Below are 18,267 nucleotides of genomic sequence, written 5' to 3'. Positions count from 1 at the left end.
CAGTGGTGATGCCATGCTTAGAGACAAATACGGATTAGTTGTCACTTGGGAGTTTTCTTGTGATTTTAGATGTTTGTGTCTGTAACCTTACTTGGTGCCCACTTCATGTGTGAGGTACAGGTCTTAATACATTCTGGGGGACATTTAACATTATGCGTGGTAGCTATCCATTTGTACCAGTTGTAAAGAATCATCAGACTTCTAGACTTGATATTACTTCAGTCTGAATAGCTACAATTGTTACAACGAGACGAGAAAAACTTTGGAGAAAATGTGTCTGCTTTTATCCATGTTCTTTGCAGATTTGTAGATTGCTAATGGGCAATATATCATTTTTGCTTTATTTATGGGGTGCCTTTAATGCACTTACACACAAAGCCAACATTTAAAGGAGTGTGGTTGTCATCAAATCACACCCATAGCAATAAAAAAATAAAAATAAATGGATAAATAGGATTGACTGTTTTTGTTGCATCTTAACCTAGTAAAGCTTTAGATGTGGTCTTTGGATGCACTATAATGGATAGACATCTCGTGGAAAAAACACATCATGTTGTGTTTTTTTTTTCTTCTTTTTGCGCAATAGTGGTGTGGTTCCAAGCTGAATCAAAATGTTCATCGTTGATCCACAAGGTAATGGGTAATAAAATACACCAATCAGCACTAGCAAGAAAATATCAACCCCTACAGCAAATGTATTGGGGAAGTCTGCAAATGTAATATTTTAATTTATTTTCCTTTTCACAATATATAGTTACTATATCATTCCTTGTAAAAAAACAAAACAAAAAAAACAAAAACAATTTATTATACATGACATGTTTGCTTTACAGAAAATAAAATAACACCCAAAACTATGGTTTGGAGAGTCAATTTTCAAGTCACATCAACAGATGTACCAAGTTCCTATTAATACAAGGCTGTAGCAAGTGGTAAGAATAGGTTTTTAGGGTAAGCATCTAAGCCATACATGCACAACATGCGCCCTGGGGGCTGCATGTGGCCCACGATACTGTTCTATGCGGCCCAAGGCAGGTGGGACAGACGCATTTCACAATGTGCTTGTGTCCTCTGTGTTTGCCTGTCTCTTGGTTACAAGCTCCAGAATAAAATTAGAAGAATCTTTAAGTTTTATATGAATAACGCTCATTTAACTGAGCACTAAATATACTCTATATTCTGTCGACATTTTGCGGCCCTTTTAAGTAGTACAGTCTAATGTATCGCTCATACCTCTGTTCTAAGCCATGTGTGTATATATGTATATAAGAAAAAAGTATTTAGGCAAATACAACACAGGTCTGGTCATAAGAGGACAAATGGATGCTGCTACCGTTCTTTTTCTTCAGGATCTCCAGTCTTCATAATTCATGCCAACTTCAGCCTCAGGGTCACAATCTTCAAACATTCTGGAGCTTCATATATTCATATGATTGAAGTACTGTTACACTTGTCAAAACCAAAAACATTTATGGTCTAACCAAGTCTTGCTCGAATCTTTTGAGAATGTGCTACTTAAAGCATACCCTGTTTACTGAGTGTTCTCCCAGGCTAAGCAGTTACATTGGAAGAGGTTACCCTTCTCCCTAAAAACGCCGTCTGACAATCATTAATACAATCGCAGGAATAAAATTCCACTTTAAAATCTCTGTGTACTTTATGGTCTTGTCTCTTAGGCTTCGTTCACATCACCGTTCAGTCTTTCCGTTCTCCTGCTTAGTTTAGGAGCAGGAGAACGGAAAGGACGGAGAAGGCACATAACTGAGCCAAACGGAGCCCTTAGGACCCCATAGACTATAATGGGGTATGTTAGGTTTCCGCTCAGAAGATGATTTTGGAGCGGAGACAAAAGTCCTGCATGCGCAACTTTTGTCTCTGCTCCAAAATCATCTTCTGAGCGGAAACATAACATACCCAATTATAGTCTATGGGGTCCTAAGGGCTCAGTTGGTCTCAGTTATGTGCCTTCTCTGTCCTTTCCTTTCTCCTGCCCCTAAACGGAGCAGGAGAACGGAAAGGCTGAACGGTGATCTGAACGAAGCCTTAATTGCCTATTGGCAGTAAATGACAATAATATGCAAAAAAAATTAAAATAAGACACAAGGGTTAACAACAGCATCACTGGGACTGGGTGACACTAAATAACCTATGTGTACATGTATGTGTAGGTCAGGGCCACACTATGTACAGTGAAGGTGCACCAGCAACCATGGAGAGAACATGCAGTGTTTTCACAGAAGCTTGTCTCTTTATTACACTCCTAATCCTCCAGCAGACGATTCCGTCAGTAAGGATGAGGGCCAGGAACAACATACTAAGTGCCGTCAATGATGCATCAGGGAGAAGAAACACATGGTAAGGGAACCTTTGGTAGGATCCTAACCAAACTGGTAACAGTTCTGCAATGGCCATGCATGCAGCTGCTCTGCATTGCTAGGTCTGTGTGCAATTAATTGGAATGTGTATATATCTTAAGTGCATATGAACACATGTACATACATATACAATGTACACAGACATACGTCATCACGCTTACAAGTCAGCTTTGTTAACAAACCAATGCAATGTAGCAAAGCACCAGGTGGAAATATCCCCTGAGTATAGAGCTGAAAAAAATCCAATCTTCTATGAGGTCTGGGACGTTCTACTCCTTTGTGAGCAGTTGTGTGCCAGAAACTGAAGAAACATATGGACCCTCAATTGAAGATTAGGGAGTCATTTTAAGGCTTTTCATAAACTTTTCCTTTTCCCCAGTCTTTTTATCACATTGGTTGCTAACAGGCATTCGGATTGGCTGCAGGGATCTTTCCCGGGCGGTTTCAATGTTCATAAAGGATGCTGTCACTCGCTGTCAGAGAGTGTTTCATATTGGGAGCACAGCAGTGGTTTCGGCTCTTCATCACGTGCCCTCTGCGGGGTGGTGGAGTTACTCTGTGGAATGGCTGTTGTGGATGGAGCAGCGACAAGATTGGTAGGGAGCCTGATTGTTAATGGATTGTATGGAAATGGTGTTGACCCTAAAGTAAATGAGAACATCAATATTAGGTTACTGTATCTTAGGTATTGTATGATTTCATGCTTCTAGATACTATACATGGTCTTCATACACTCCTCAGTTTTTCACTTTATGGTAATGAGAGGCAAAGAAAGGCATTATCCGATAAGCCTACTTGCTCCAACTCAATGCTCAGCCTTAAAGAGGTATTATAGCATAGCTGAAATGTTCCTTGGCCCTCTCTGATCCCCCATGGATGCCAGTAAGACTGTGCCCAGGTTCCGGCTGTGCTCTACGCTCTACTTCCTGTTCCTGTTCTTGAAAATGTCTGGGAATGCTGCTCAGCAATGACCCACCTTGGCCAGTGATTGCATTCCCAGCCATTTCCTGATGTGTAGAGAAGAGGAACAGGATGTGGAGCACAGCTAAGATGTGGGCACCGTCATGACTGCAGCGGCAGAAGGATCAGCGAGGTCAGTATAAGACCATTTCTTTTTAGCCATTTGTAAGCCATGTTGTTAGCCATTTGTAAGCCAAGCATTGTTATATTGTGCTGGATAACCCATTTAAAGGAGTTTCCTGGTACTTACTGTATTTTTCAGACATTAAGACAGGTCCGTCTATAGGACACACCCAGGTTAAAAATATTTTTCATTAGTTCAGTATAAATGTTGCCTTTATTTGAAGTGTACAATTATGGCAATACCACATATGTATATTAGCCATTTGATGAAGTGAGACAACCCCTTTAAAAAAAAAAACGATTGTTTTTGCATAACCTCATTCATAGAGCAATCATTTTATGCTAAAGACTGGGAATTGACAGAATACGAATAGTGTAAAATGTAAACTTTATTGTGGTGCAAGAGTTTGCTGTGATCTAGATGTCAGTAAAAGTCTGGGTCATGACATCAATTAACAGCCTAATTAAGCATAGTGCGGTGATTAGATGAGCAAGCGCTCATCTTCTCACCACTTATCTGGAAAAAATGGAAAAAAATAAAAATCTCCCCCATTGTATATAACAATCAATGAGCAAGTATGTGCTTGGATTGCTAGAGGCGTGGGGGTTGGTTTTTGATAACATTCACAGAAGTCCATCTAACCTTTACCTCTGGGGGCCATGTGAGGTCTCTACTACTCTCTCTGTACCCTGTCAGCACCTGCACTACTCCACTTACCTTCTCCATGCTTGCTGACTGAAGGAGGGCAACTTCAACCTCCTCTACCCCAGGCTGCATAGCTGCTATAGATGTAAGCTAGGTCATGTCATGCTCCAGCCCGAGATATAGCCTTCATAAACTGTGTTCGGATTGAGATTTGCAGGTGATCCCTGTTGTGTTTTAAAGGGAATCTGTCACCAGCAACCTCCCTATCAAACTCTTTGCATAGACACGTGTTTCACCTGATTAAAATGCTGTTTTTGTCGCTCTTTCTTAATATGTGAATTAGGCCCTTGGTGCAATGAGGGCATCACCATTGCTGTTGTTGCATCCACACTTCACTCCTTTCTGTGGCCAGCCCCTCCCTGTCTGCTTTGATTGACAGGGGCAAAGCAGTGAGGGTGGGGCTGACCACAGAATAAAGTGGAGCCTGGGTGCAACAAGAGTACTGGGCGACGCCCTCGTTGCACAAAAGGCCTCATTTAGAAATTAATAAAAAGTAAAACTCTGGAATGGAGCCACAGATCAACAGAAAAACAGGGATGCAGTGCTGTTTGTTGTGTTAAAGGGGCTGTCCCCTTTTTACTATTGATGACCTAGGGCGGACTAGAAAATTAAAATAGCCCTGGAAAAAAATACTGCCGCATTCAACTTAATACAGTTCAGTAGAGAAGAGCACTTTCTTCTGCCAGCCAAGTACCAGATGCTCCTAGCGTTAATTAACTCGAAAAGCATCAGATCATTATGTACCGGATCAGTGGCCGTGAAGGGAGCTTGGGTGGCACCAGTCCACCAGGAAATATCCCTGTAGGGTCTATGGCCAGGCCGCCCCTGCCATTTATAACAATCAGTCCTAAAGTCTTATTACGGTTACTTTTACATCTGTGTTTTTCCTTTCTGGTTTTGAGATCCATAAGAGGATCTCAAAACCGGAGGAAAATGCTTCAGTTTTGTCCCCATTCATTGTCAACGGGGACAAAACTAAACAAACCGGAACGAAGTGCACTAGAATGCATGTTCCCTTTTGGCTGCGTTCCCATGCCGCTGCAAGCAGCTTTGTTGTGTGCGTCCTGGGATACTGATCAAGACAGATCCAGGGTTTTTTTGTGTCTGAAAAAAATGGAGCTGGCGCCATTGGCTTAAAATGGTTTTAATGCCGGATCGGTCTTAATTATTTTAGAGATAATACAACCAGATACATTCTGAACGGATGCAAATGGTTGCATTATGGACCAGATGTGTTTTTGCTGATCCCCCGGCGGGTCCAGCAAATACGCAGATTTGAAATTGCAATTCAATCAAATTTTTGCAAAATTAAAAAAACATCTAAATTTACCAAACTGACTGCCAAAATATCATCAAGTGGTTAGTAGACAGACTGCCTTCTCCCTCACCTGTTGAAGACGGCCTTTCTTCCCATATTCTGTTTGCTAAGGGGGTTTTCCGGTTCGAGTCACCCTCTGAGTGAACTGATGAAGCAGAAGGAGGCCTTTCTGCTAATGGCTGTCCAGGCGCAGGCGACTTCACCTTCCGGCCGCTAGGTCTGGAAATCTTGGGCTTCCCTCCACTGCCTGAAACAAATAAACAGCCCTAAAGCATTCAGAAAGGCTCATAAGCCTACTCGCTTTCTGAAGTGGCCTAGCAAAGCAAGTTACTTGTTCCAATGGTCACTATATCTACTGGAACAGTCATGCATTTGGAATAAAAAAAATTGAGGCTTAGGCCACTATTAATAACATGATAGACATCTAGGCTTTGCAGAGAACATTGGGAAAGTGCTTGAACAGCAGTGTGGAAATGCGTCACCAAAATTATTTTCTGCCAGTTAAAATCAAATTGTGACACATATTATTATTTTTTTTTAACTGATCAGTTTTAATTTTCTGATTGCAGATTATTTTATTCTATTTCCTGACCATGATTATGCGGGTGGCCATCTTGCCTGAGCCGTTCTTAACAGGATTTAGAAAGCATTAAAAAAAAATTGCTTTACGGCAGTCCCATGGTCCACAGACACAGCGTCAGGAGGGGACCTCATTAACTTCTATGGGAGACTTTTCTAGGTAGCTCTGTGACCTGTGCAGAGGTCAGGAGGCAGCTGATAAGCTATGATATCACCTATTGTGAGTGGTGGACCCTGTGTTGTCTGTACACAGAGGTGATCTAATAAGGCTGCAATGATGAGGAGGAACTGCAGTAAAGTGATCTGTACAGACCACGAAGTGACACCTATTAGGCTTAGTGGCCAGTGCAAAAACTGCAGGATTTCATGGTTTTTGCTTAAAGAGGTTGTCCGGGCTTCTTAATATTGATGACCTATCCTCAGAATAGGTCATCAATATCAGATAAGGGTCCAATACCCAACATCCGAGCCAATCAGATGTACGGGGAAACGGCGCTCACAATGCGCACATGCCGTCTTCCTCCTCTCCTCCTGGCCGCTGCTGCTGTCCCACAGACATATAGCGGAGAGCAGGAAAAGAGAAGGGCGATGGCACGCGTGCCGTCCCCCCTGTACAGCTGATCGGCGGGGGTCCCTGAGGATAGGTCATCAATATAAAAAAGCCAGGACACCCCATTTAAATATAGATATTGACATGGAAAATTTAAAATGGCATCATCAAAAATCTTGTTTAACATTAACATGTGCTTCGAACAATAGGCCATTTTCTGATGACATATTTCTGTAAATACTGTTATTACAATCTCCGTTTTCCAGTTTCTAAGGAACTAAGTAGTAAGAAGCAAACAGACTGAATAGAAACTTGACTTGATGTATAGAAGGGAAGTTGCCTGAATTTGAGTAACCCTGCAGCACTTTCATCTCAAGATCAGTTTTTATATGAATCGGCTATAAAAAAAATAATTCATAAATAATCTTAAATATACTGCCAATATTGTAGTGCCTTTAACGGCAATTGTTGTATATTCTGCTGCTGAACAGAGTATCACAAGGCTGTGCTGAGCATTATTAAAGAATGAGATATCCAATGCAACCTAAAGGCTCATCCAGCTTTTTTAGCATTTAACTGTTTAACGATTGGTCATTGGCAGGCCCCCATAGAGAAGACAGAAGCAGTTTTCACCGTTTCTGAATTCTCTGAATGAATTCTATGTATGAAACCACATCACCACTGCATCTACTGGTGCCACTGGTTACGAGACTGATCACATAAGCATTGGATACTGGTAGCAGGAGGCCGCTGCTATGTAGATAAATATATATAATAAAGTCCCCAGTGGTTCTTTTCACCTTTGAGAGATATACCTTAAAAAATAAAATAAAAATAAAAGTTAAAAAAAAAATACTAACTATCTCCTCCCAAACACACCCACATCAATCATTGTCATAATGCTAGTCCTGACCCAATTACCTTAAATTAAATTATGGTAGACAATGACAAACACAATTTTAGGGTAACACTACATGATTACCAGAAGCTAGCCAAGGTGCAAAAATATAGTATTTATCTCAATACTAATTAGGCTAAAATTCGAAAAAAGTGAAAATTATGTATATATAAAAATGCTAAGCCTGCATTCCTAATGAGAAAAACGCAAATCACGTTGATTTTTGAGCACCTGAAAGGGTTAAAAAAAAACCCCTGCAAACCAGGAGCAGCAATGCCATTTCCTAATTAGAGGATAGTCTTTAGGGATCTGCAGCACAGAACAGGCTATCAGGAGAGGGAATATGGAAGTGAATAGGAAGAACCATGTTTGATGAATTCTCCAACGTCTCCACACAATGGAGGACATCAAAAAGAGGCAAAGTTTGGCATGTCATGTTTACACAACATTTTGTGAATTTTTGGGGGTTTACTGCCCCAATCTCCACGTTTCCAAAAACTGCCATAGCCGGCCCGGCACATTTATTATAATTTACGCAATTTGGTGAAGATTAAACAGGAAATCTACATCAGATCCTTTGTTGATTTAGATTTCCGTTTTGGCGCACAGCCCTGCACTGATGTGCCACAGTTATTATGAGGTGCGCACCTTTTAATAATTGTGGGGCATTTGACACCAGCGGGGGAAAAAAGGAGACCGGCATGTAGTACAATGTGTTCATTCTTTTCGGTGGTATTGTACTAAAGATTTCAGAATTGTTATGAATAATTCTATTAAACTGTACATATTTGTAAAGCCAGGAATAGCCACAAAAACCAAATACTTGTGAATATAAAGTAACTTTTGGGCTACAGCTAATTTTAAGGAAATGTGCATCATAGACTAGACAAGAGGACACAGGCAGAGCTTTACATGGTTAATAGGGAAATAGAGAATTCAATTAGAGACTGAGGGAAAATTCAAGGAGCAGAAATCATAAAGAAATTAATAAACGTTAGGACAGAGCAAAAGTATGAAATGAAAAATAAAGCAGCAGACCTGGCAAGGACCGCATGTCGTCATTCCGTCCATCAGCAGCAGTTATGGGAATAGCAGAGGGCAGGCTTGCATTGGCATTCAGAGGGTTAAAAGCATTGGTATTGAGTGCTGAGCGATCTTCCCACTGCTCATCATATTTACCCATTAGGGCCTTCCTAATTATGGCCTCCAACCCTATGTTGCTGCTGGAGCTCTCCTGCACAGCCTGTGTTCTGCAGCCTATTGGTCCTGGAAAAGTGCGGGAGGGGAAAAACATTAAAGTTACAAAGATTGGTTTACAATGACATAAGCCTCCAACACTTCACCTCATGTGGCAAAAGAACTGTGGTACTTATTGCCATGAACTACTTTGGACTGATTTTGCTTATTGATTTATATGTATTATGGACTAAAATGTTACAGCAGGTTTTTAGAAAAAAAATTAGCTTTGGTTTGCCTTTGCAGATTCTATATTTTACACTATATTGCAGATGCAGAATGCCATTCTGTGACAAATCCATCAGGCTAGCTGTCTGACAGCTCAGTCTCCAGCCCCTCCTAAACCATCTTCTATACTGATTTAGGACCACGTCAAAGTTCAGCTTTGATTTGGGCATAAGCTTAGAAAATCATTCAGCAGAGATAACAGTGAGCTGGAGACGGAGCTCGCTATGTAGTGTGAAATATTGAAGCTGCAGAATCAAAAATGGGCAAACATTTAAAATAACCTATTACAAAACAATATCCCAAAATACATGTAAAATCAATAATAAAAATAATGGCTTCAAAGATGTCAGCTTTTAGGTTTCAGTTGCACACCCCTTAAAATGGTAGATTAAAAAAAAACAATTGCTGCATTTTGAAATTGTGGTTTAATCTATTGAAGGAAAACTGTTCAGCCCTACTTGGCCCTATGTGAAAAACGAAATGCCCCCTTGGCTACTAAACTAGTTAATTAAATTCAATTGAAAATTGGTTTCAATTTCATTAGCTACACTCAGACATGATTACTGCCAGTCCTGTTGAATCTAAACATCACTTAAAGGAAATGTGTCATGAGAAAATGACTTATTGTTTAAATCAATTTTTTATTTTTAACATGTTTTTAAAGAATTTTTGATGAGGTTATTTTTAATTTTCCTGGTCACTATCTATATTTAAACAAAAACCATGAACATCTGCAGTTCACACATTGGGCACTAAGAATAATAACAGTAATAATAATTGGCTTGTGCAGATCATGTTATTGTAGTTACTGTATCCGCTTAGGGTACTTTCACAATAGCGTTTTTGTTTTCCGGTATTGAGTTCCGTCCTAGGGGCTCAATACTGGAAAAAATAAAACTGATCAGTTTTATCCTAATGCATTCTGAATGGAGAGCAATCCGTTCAGTATGCATCAGTTCAGTCCCTCTTGATGAATGAAGTGCGCAGGCGCAGCGAATCTGTTGAACAGCGCTGGCGCTGGATTTCTCACTAAGAGGAGGACGTAATCAGAAGAACCTAGGGCGGGCCAGAGGGGTAAAGGGGAGGGATTTCGTATGAAAAGCGCCGAGGGGCCTGGGCAACGGCCGCATGAACACCGCCCCTGGGCACCTTCAGAAGCTAATTAACATATTAATTAAAAGTGTTTTTTCTGAGAAAATCGGCGATTGACAGCAATATGGAAGGTAGCATTCTAATATGGGGAATGTAATGGAGATCCTGATGTTAGTGTTCTATAATGGTGATTTTAGGTGAAAGACTCCCTTTAAAAATTATTTGGATGGTCTAAAACATTTAAATCTGAGAAAGTACCAAAAATAGAAGAAATTAAAAGAGGGGAAAATACTTTTTCACAGCACTGGGCTTCCTAGAGGTATATTATTTAAACTTTCCAGCTGGTCCCCATTTATCCGATAGAGGACTCTACCAACCTTGCCTTGAAAAGATGACATACATTTTTATGCACACATACATTCACATTTAGTTTGTGAAATGTTTCTGTGTTACCTGATCCAGTAATAGCTGGCATGTTAAAAATTTCTGTTCCTGGCTGTCCAATATCTGATAAAAAAGAAAACACATAAATCAACAACAAAAAAAATCTCAAGTTTACATTTTAATAGAGAAGAATAAACCTGGAACCAATGAGGAACTATACGACTTTCATATCTCTGGTAACAATATGAATCACTTCCATAGACTGTAACTGCAGCGCGTCACACTGTATAGTACTCCATACAAGCAGCTCCTGCATTTATCTGTTGCATGTTTATATCTTAGAGAATTTAGAGTGTGAATTACATTGCAGACCGGAGTCAAAATCTCTCACCGTGACTATTATACCAGTAGGTAGGTTCAAGCATGGTGAAGGCAACAGCCCCTCTCTTTCTGTAATCAGATGTTGCCGAAAATGTCACACTTTTATTATTATGCTAATAAGGTGCTCGGCCCTAGCACCTTAAAGCACTACTTCACCTCCTCCACTTCACCACTGCCATTCCCTCTCCCCCACTGGTTGACAGGGCAAGGCATCCTCACTGCTCTGATGCCTGGCATGCAACGATAAAGGGTACAACTGGTGCCTATGTAATTCAGATTTCACAACAGGGACAGCCAAGTGGGATAACCCGCGCATGCGCCAATTGTACTATTGTGGCGCATGTGCGAGATTTCAGGACCATGCATGGCAGCAGTGAGGATGCTTGGCCCTGTTAATCAGTGGGGGAGAGGGTGTGGCAATGGGGAAACGAGGAGGTGAAGTGGTGCTCTGAGGGGCTAAGCCAGCCACTCGGTCCCCTTAGCACCTTATCTACATAATATTAAAGGTATGAATTTCTCTGCACTGGAACTTTAGATTGCAGTATAAGAGGAGTTGCTGCATCCATGATCAACCTTACCAGGCATAATGTTTAATAGAGTTGATCATGGTGACAGATGCTCTTTAAAGATCATGTACATCGCTGTGGAATACGTTGGCACTATCTGAGAAACAGGAAATAAATAATAAAAATGATAACAATGTTTATATTTACTTAGCTGTGTTCTTGTAATATGCCATTTTTACAGAAAACTTTAGGCAGCTTTCTGTTGATCTCCCTATTGATTTCAGTGGGAGTTTCCAGATCCAAATGCCATCAGCTGGCATCGGTTAGCTTTGGCTCGTAGAGTAGTGTTGTCTGCTACACTATTATAAATGGTAAAAAAACATGAACTCTTGAATTACTTTCTTTCCCCACTAAATGTTAATGGCATCAGTTACTCTGGTTTGATACATTAAAGGGTGCCATAAAACATGTATCTAAGAAAGAGAAGCTATGATGCTCATGTAAATTGAGCCTAAGTGGTTAGGCATTTAAATATTCTGCAGAGATAATCATGATGAGATACAAAAGTGATTTTTGGACAATATGCGTCATAAAATTTTATGGCCAAAATAACCCCACCACCTAGTGCTTTTACACATACTAAGGGAAGAACACACTGAATCGGATTTAAGATTTCTATAGTTCTACTTTTTTCCCCCAAACTTATTGTCCACCTAGGATAATCTTTTTTTTTTTTTTTTTTTTTTTATAAGGGTCCCTTAAACTCCCTGAGATCAACGGTAAACTGTAAGGGGACCTGGGAGCAAGTGTTCAATTCTCCTGCAATGTCAACAAAGGGGAAGTGAAGCAATACATAGTGTCCTTTGAAATCAATGGACTATCCATGTAATGTATGTCTATGTCTGATGCTCTTTGTAGTCACTCTTTACTCCAGCTAGTCTTCTCCATTAGTGCAGAACACATTGACATTTATGACTGTATATAAATTTCAGTAGACCATGGACCTACAGCATTCACCCTATGCTAGAGGAGACACTTTTACCCATGTCTAGGTAACTTGGCAGAAACACAAGGGAATTTTCTGACTGCTCACAATATTGGTCTACATTATGGAGCTAAATCTATATTGTTAAGCTTTATATAAAGCTATAGAAAACTATTTCCAGTGAAAGAGCTAGCAGCACCTATTAAACAGAACTCGCTATATGCCACTAGTTAACCAAAAACCTAATAAATCTCCTAAATAAATTTCTCAGCCTCGAGAAAACATATCCTCTCATATCCTCTCCATCAAATGTTGGACCAAAGAACCACCCAGGCCAGGTAAGAATTGGTGTAAGCTCCACAACAGTTGACCACCCTCCCACAATTCCCATACCAATTCCTCCCTGTGAAAAAAACATGGAAACTCTTACTATACTCTGGCTCATTCCTGTTGGTTGTACTAAGTTTTTTAATGATCTCCTGTTTCTTGGATTTAACCATAGCAGAGGTGCTCTCAGTCAGCTTACTGAAGAACGCTGGGCGTTGTGCATTGTTCCCTGGAGATTTCGAACCCATCCTATAGAAGAAAAATATATATCATTTATGTTGTGGACAAACCAACTCAGGAACTTTTCAATCTGCAACACGAAATCTGTATAAAGAATTAATTATAAATCTTCATTGCTAAAATGTCAAATCTTAAATACTACATATATTGTCCTAAGCCTAAGGCCTCTTACATCTTTGCTACTTATTTCTATTGTTCTGCTCTGTTAAATATGTAGCCTGTCCCCTTTAAATCTTCCACCACCAGTATCTCTTTACATGGCAGCAGTAATGCCTGTAAATAGAGATCATCATCACTACCACCATGTAAACCATACGTGTCAATACTGGAGAATATGACGCACTGTGCAGAATTTTTTGCAGGTCATAACCTTTAACAAAGACCAAGCAAAGGTTCTAGAGGAGCAACGTGAGCAAAGGGCACAAACGGAGGGTCATAACTGAAGCAGAGACATTAGGGTCACCTGAGGCAGGGTAAAAGTGGCAATATTAGTGGTGCATTCAGAGTGGGGGCATCTGGAGCTGGGGCACTTATGGGGGTGCACCTAAAACAGAGGCATTAGGGTCACCTGAGGCAGGATAATAGTGGAGATCCTGGAGCTGCTGCAGGGGTATTAGGGGGAAAACAGAGAAGACTCAATATTAGGGGTGCTTTTAGAGTGGGGGCATTGAGGGGCATCTGGAGCTGGGACACATGGGGATGCATCTTAAGCAGAGGCATTGGGGGAGGGGGGGAACCTGGGGCAGAATCCCTCCAATACCACTCTGAACTCTGCAGAGAGCAGCACACATTCATAGATCTGTGTCTGCTATAAACAAATCCCCTATTTCCCCCTTACAGTCTCCTACAGCTCACTACTGTAACACACCTGAGAAATCAGCCCAGCACCGCAGAGGAGTCCTTCTCTCCAGCAGTCACAGTTTCCTGACAGCAGGGAGTGCAGGAGGCGGCAGACACCTTCTCTCCTCCTTCACTGCCAGCAGCCCCAGAAGTCTAGAAGATACTGCGGGGCACCCTGTACAATGTACACCAGTAGGAGGCTGCATCACTGTGCGATACTGACAGTGGTTACAATAATTATCTCTCCTGAGAAAGGAGAAATAATTACTCCTCCATCTTATCTCGGGTACAGGAGACTGGGGGCCCACCGAAGAATCCCCCGCCTCCCCGGTGGGCAAGTCCGAGGGTGATGCCACATCTTATTCATTGTTTACTAGGCACAGTACCATACATTTTGTAGCGACTGTGCGTGGTCCTAAGTATAGGCCATGAAGATCAAAATGCCATAAAACAATTTTCATGGCGCATTTCTGCCCCATTATACTATCATCAAATGTAATCCATGAGTTATTGCCTTCCACACACGTGGGTCATGAAATATTTTGTGCCGCTCTGTTCATTTAGTTGATCTGTTAGGTGAAAGGACTTCCATTTCTGAACGTGTCAAACACTGGAAACATGTATACAAGAGTTGTTAACCAGTGGCTTACACCAAATAGAAAATGAGGGTAATGTAAAATACATTGTAATAGGAAATATATAGAATTTATTTATTTCTTTCAGCATTTTTTCCTTTTTTCAGTATCTCATGAATTTAATGCATACATTTTCCTTTTTTCCAGCTATTATCTATTACTTAACATTTGTTATTTTTATTTCTCCCTATTCATTCATATATTATTACTCACGATTTTCCTCTTGACAATTTATCACAATTTTATCCCTAACATTCAGCCTCACTTCATATGCCTTCTATACAGTGCAGCTGGAGCGTACGCCTCGGCATTTTGGTTGCCATGATGATGACTAGGGATGAGCAAATCAGCTTCGGATGAAACATCTGAAGTCGATTTGCATAAAACTTAGTTCCAATACTGTATGGAACAGGAGCTCTGTACAGTATTAAAATGTATTGGCTTCGATGAACCAAAGTTATTGCTTCTCGAAGTCTCACGAGACTTCGGGTAATAACTTCATATTAATTAATTTGTACTGTAAAAAACCATTACCACTTGGAACCAGAGTTCGGGAAATGTTTTTTTTACAGTCTCACGAGACTTCGCGAAGCAATAACTTCGGCTAATCGGAGCCAATACATTCTAATACTGTTTTATCCGAAGTCTATTCGCTCATCCCTAACAATGACAACGCTGATGTCACGGATGTCCCTACCAGCAATCCACAGGTGTGCACATACTCTGTAATTACAGATTGTGCTTTCCCTAACGTGACCATTACGTGGTTGACGTCACTAGCTTCACCATGTTACGCCCCGAGCATCCGTTCAGCCCCCACAGTAAGCGAGCCTATCCCGTACAGTTGCAGGACATTTAAGGGGACAAACCCACTCCATGTCCATGATCCTGCCTGCCGCATTCACTTACAGGTACAGCGCTAACTACGAGCCTCTTCAGATTTCTTTCAGCAAATGGCATTTATCATGTAGACAAAGTTACATCTCCATATTGTCTCGTTTGCGGGCTTGATTAATTTTTCCATCACATTATACACTGCTCACATCCAGTGGTTATGACCACCCTGCAATCCAGCAGCAGTGGCCGTGCTTGCACACTATAGGAAACAGCACCAGCCTTTCTGGTGGCCAGGACCATAAGAGTTTGCATAGGCATGCATGCGCGCAGCAGCTTCCATCCCGACCACCTCATATCTGAGCTGCAGCGATGGTCGTAACCCCTGGGAAGTGAGCAGTGTATAATGTGATGGAAAAATGAATCCACCTAGCAAAGGAAGCAATATGGACAATCACAATACATTAGTAAGTGCCTTGTATTAACTTTGTCTACATGATAAATGCCATTTGCTGAAGTGTGACAACCCCTTTAAGCTGCTGCACGTGAGTCTGCATAGGAGCTGTATACACAAATAGGTAGGATATGAGGTTCACATACCCTTCAGCTACAACAACATTTAGCATATAAAGAGATAAATGATAAAACACAAAGTATGCATACTTTTTTTCAGAATATGAAGGAGTTAGAAGGTTATACAGAGCTCATTATGACAGTAGCAGAAACAGAACAGGTTGCTCACTAGTGAAACCAAACCATATGAAATGGTAAGATGGAGATGAAGACAGGAAGAGAGACGTCAGTTGAAAGATTTTGTGCTCAACTTAAAATACGAAAGAGATAAGAATTGTTCTTAATAGTCTATTTCTTGTACTCTTACTATTCATAAGCTGTTACTCTGGCAGCACAGCACAGGGCTTATTTGTTACATTTGCCCACAATGAATGACTTTAAAATCATTTTTTAAATGGTGGAGTAAGCCTTTTTCCTCAATACTACGCTTTCTTCAGTAAATCTTCCTCTTCAAACACTAGTTTCCCCCTCCTTAGTTTATATACATAGTGACTTGGGAAGAACTCGTCTGTGTAAATTATTACATAAGTCTACAATGCACTTCTCTGGCTGGATTTCTGTGCACAAATTCAGTAACTTGTGACTTTTGGATTTGATAAATGGGCAAACAGTTTATAGTAGAAAAAAAATACAGACCCAACATTTTTTGGGTCATAATTTGTCCATGGTATTGTGAAAACAAAATGGCTAATATACTAGCGGAAGTGCAGTCCCGATAATTGCAAATAAGGCTGTTTGAAGTGGACATTATTATAGTTAGTTGGACATCAGCAGTCCATCTCTGAAATCTAACAGCTTCTCCTGCTCTACAACCTACTCTACTAGCAGCGGACGTTCTCATCAAAAAGCAGTTGGAAAAGCAATCTGAAGGGAAAGTATGACTGGATACTGATGGAAAAGTAGGCTGGCATGCTTTGAGGGTGTATTACCTTGGTTCTGTTTGTTCTCCCTCTCTATATAAAGTGGTATATGTGGAACTTCTAGAATACTCTGGTTGTCCCATGCCCTCTGGTGGAGAAATAGGGTCGATACCATCTTCTGAGCCACTCAGCGTAGATGCTTTGTTTTGATCTGGTGATCTATGGATCAATGAAGCTCAGGTTCATCTACTGTACATATGAGTTTAGAAGTTTGAACTACACTTTGTAGGATCTAGTTAAGAGTTTTCATGGGAAATACTACAGTTCTGTCAAAACAGGCTTAGAAGTCAATATGGATGTCATGGACAACCTGCATTACTGATTTAAATAACATTGGTAGACATTTCTAAGGATATGTCATCTTCACTCGATCCACGATACAAACCCTTTCAGTCTGGAGAATATTTCACAGTGTTTAATCTGCTGGTCTCTGCAGATCAAACAACACAAACCTTTTCTCTGCATTGTTCCCAGGAGATATCCTTGATGCCTGACTGTGTTCCTGCTGCTGATTGACGGTATCACTGGGGTTCTGCCTTAGATCTAATACTGGACATCCAGCATAATAAATCTGTGGTGGAAGTTGAGAGTGCAGCTGCTGTGGATGGTTCCGTGTATAATCCTGTGTAATAACCTCCTGAAATGAGAGTCAACATGCCACAGCTGAAAATGGCTTTTTGTGACAAATTAGAAAGCGCCTGTCACCATGAAATGCAGTGCAATCTGCCGTCAGTATGTTATACAGAAAACTTGACAATTATACCTTTAGTATTGATGACCCATCCGCAGGACAAGTTATCAATATCTGATTGGTGGTGGTGTGACTCCTAGCACCAGGGCCGATAATAAGCTGTTTGAAGAGGCTGCACAGCTCTGTCTACTATCCAAGCACAACACCATCGCTTGAATAAGACTAAGCTGCACCTAGGCCTTGTGACCGATAAATGTGACGTGATTAGCCTACAAAGAGGCCACAGCTCTCAAGGAGCACTACAGTCTCTACAGTGGATAGGCATGGGTGGGGTCCTCTTATCTGTGACCGACAGCATACCTCCCTCTCCATAAGATCATAACATGTTGCCTGCAGATTGCACTGCACTCCATGGTAACAGGTTTACTTGTCTAATGTTGTTCATTAATTTCTAGACCTCTCAGACTGGCAGGACGCGCATTGGTAATTATACTTACCTGATCCCCAGAACTAGGTACCGGCTCCTATGCTCCGGAGATTCACTGCTGGTCTCAGGGGTCCTTCCTGTTTGACACCTCTGCAGCCAATTGCTGGATGCAGCAGTGACCTGCTCCACTTGCACACAAGAGCATATGTCATGAAGCAAAGGGGGCAGGTCACCGCTGCAGCCTGTGATTGGCCGCAGTGATGTCAAACAGGAAGTTTACATGGAGGCACCCAAGTACCAGAGGCCTGGGAGCGAAGGAGCTGAGACCTAGAGCCGGGGATAATGTAAGTATGCTATCACCAACATGAGTCCTGCCAGTCTGGAAATTAGTCCACAACATCTTCAATCACACATTCAATCCAAATAGTATGAAGGCATTCAACATAGTGCCCAATTTTT

The 18,267-nt window shown here is 41.1% G+C and overlaps 1 protein-coding gene across 26 annotated transcripts in view; it reads right to left on the bottom strand.

The window, feature by feature from the left end:
• Positions 1-2,526: 2,526 nt before the first annotated feature.
• Positions 2,527-18,267, bottom strand: part of NCOR2 (nuclear receptor corepressor 2) — a 407,074-nt gene continuing 391,333 nt past the window's right edge. For 21 of the 26 annotated variants that reach the window (XM_044275664.1, XM_044275656.1, XM_044275663.1 and 18 more), the window contains 7 exons: positions 17,143-17,327; positions 16,700-16,849; positions 12,752-12,897; positions 10,519-10,572; positions 8,548-8,775; positions 5,553-5,729; positions 2,527-3,017 (listed from right to left, as the gene is read on the bottom strand). In XM_044275664.1, the coding sequence (XP_044131599.1) occupies positions 2,842-3,017; positions 5,553-5,729; positions 8,548-8,775; positions 10,519-10,572; positions 12,752-12,897; positions 16,700-16,849; positions 17,143-17,327 (1,116 nt within the window). In that variant the 3' untranslated portion in view covers positions 2,527-2,841. The remainder of the gene's footprint in view (positions 3,018-5,552; positions 5,730-8,547; positions 8,776-10,518; positions 10,573-12,751; positions 12,898-16,699; positions 16,850-17,142; positions 17,328-18,267) is intronic. The other 5 variants (XM_044275677.1, XM_044275682.1, XM_044275671.1 and 2 more) reach the window with 4 other exon arrangements.

The sequence above is a fragment of the Bufo gargarizans genome, chromosome 1 (assembly GCF_014858855.1).
Source record: "Bufo gargarizans isolate SCDJY-AF-19 chromosome 1, ASM1485885v1, whole genome shotgun sequence".
Taxonomy (NCBI): Eukaryota; Metazoa; Chordata; class Amphibia; order Anura; family Bufonidae; genus Bufo; species Bufo gargarizans.
Note: the sequence above shows the minus strand (reverse complement) of the source record. Positions and strands in the feature narration are given on the sequence as shown.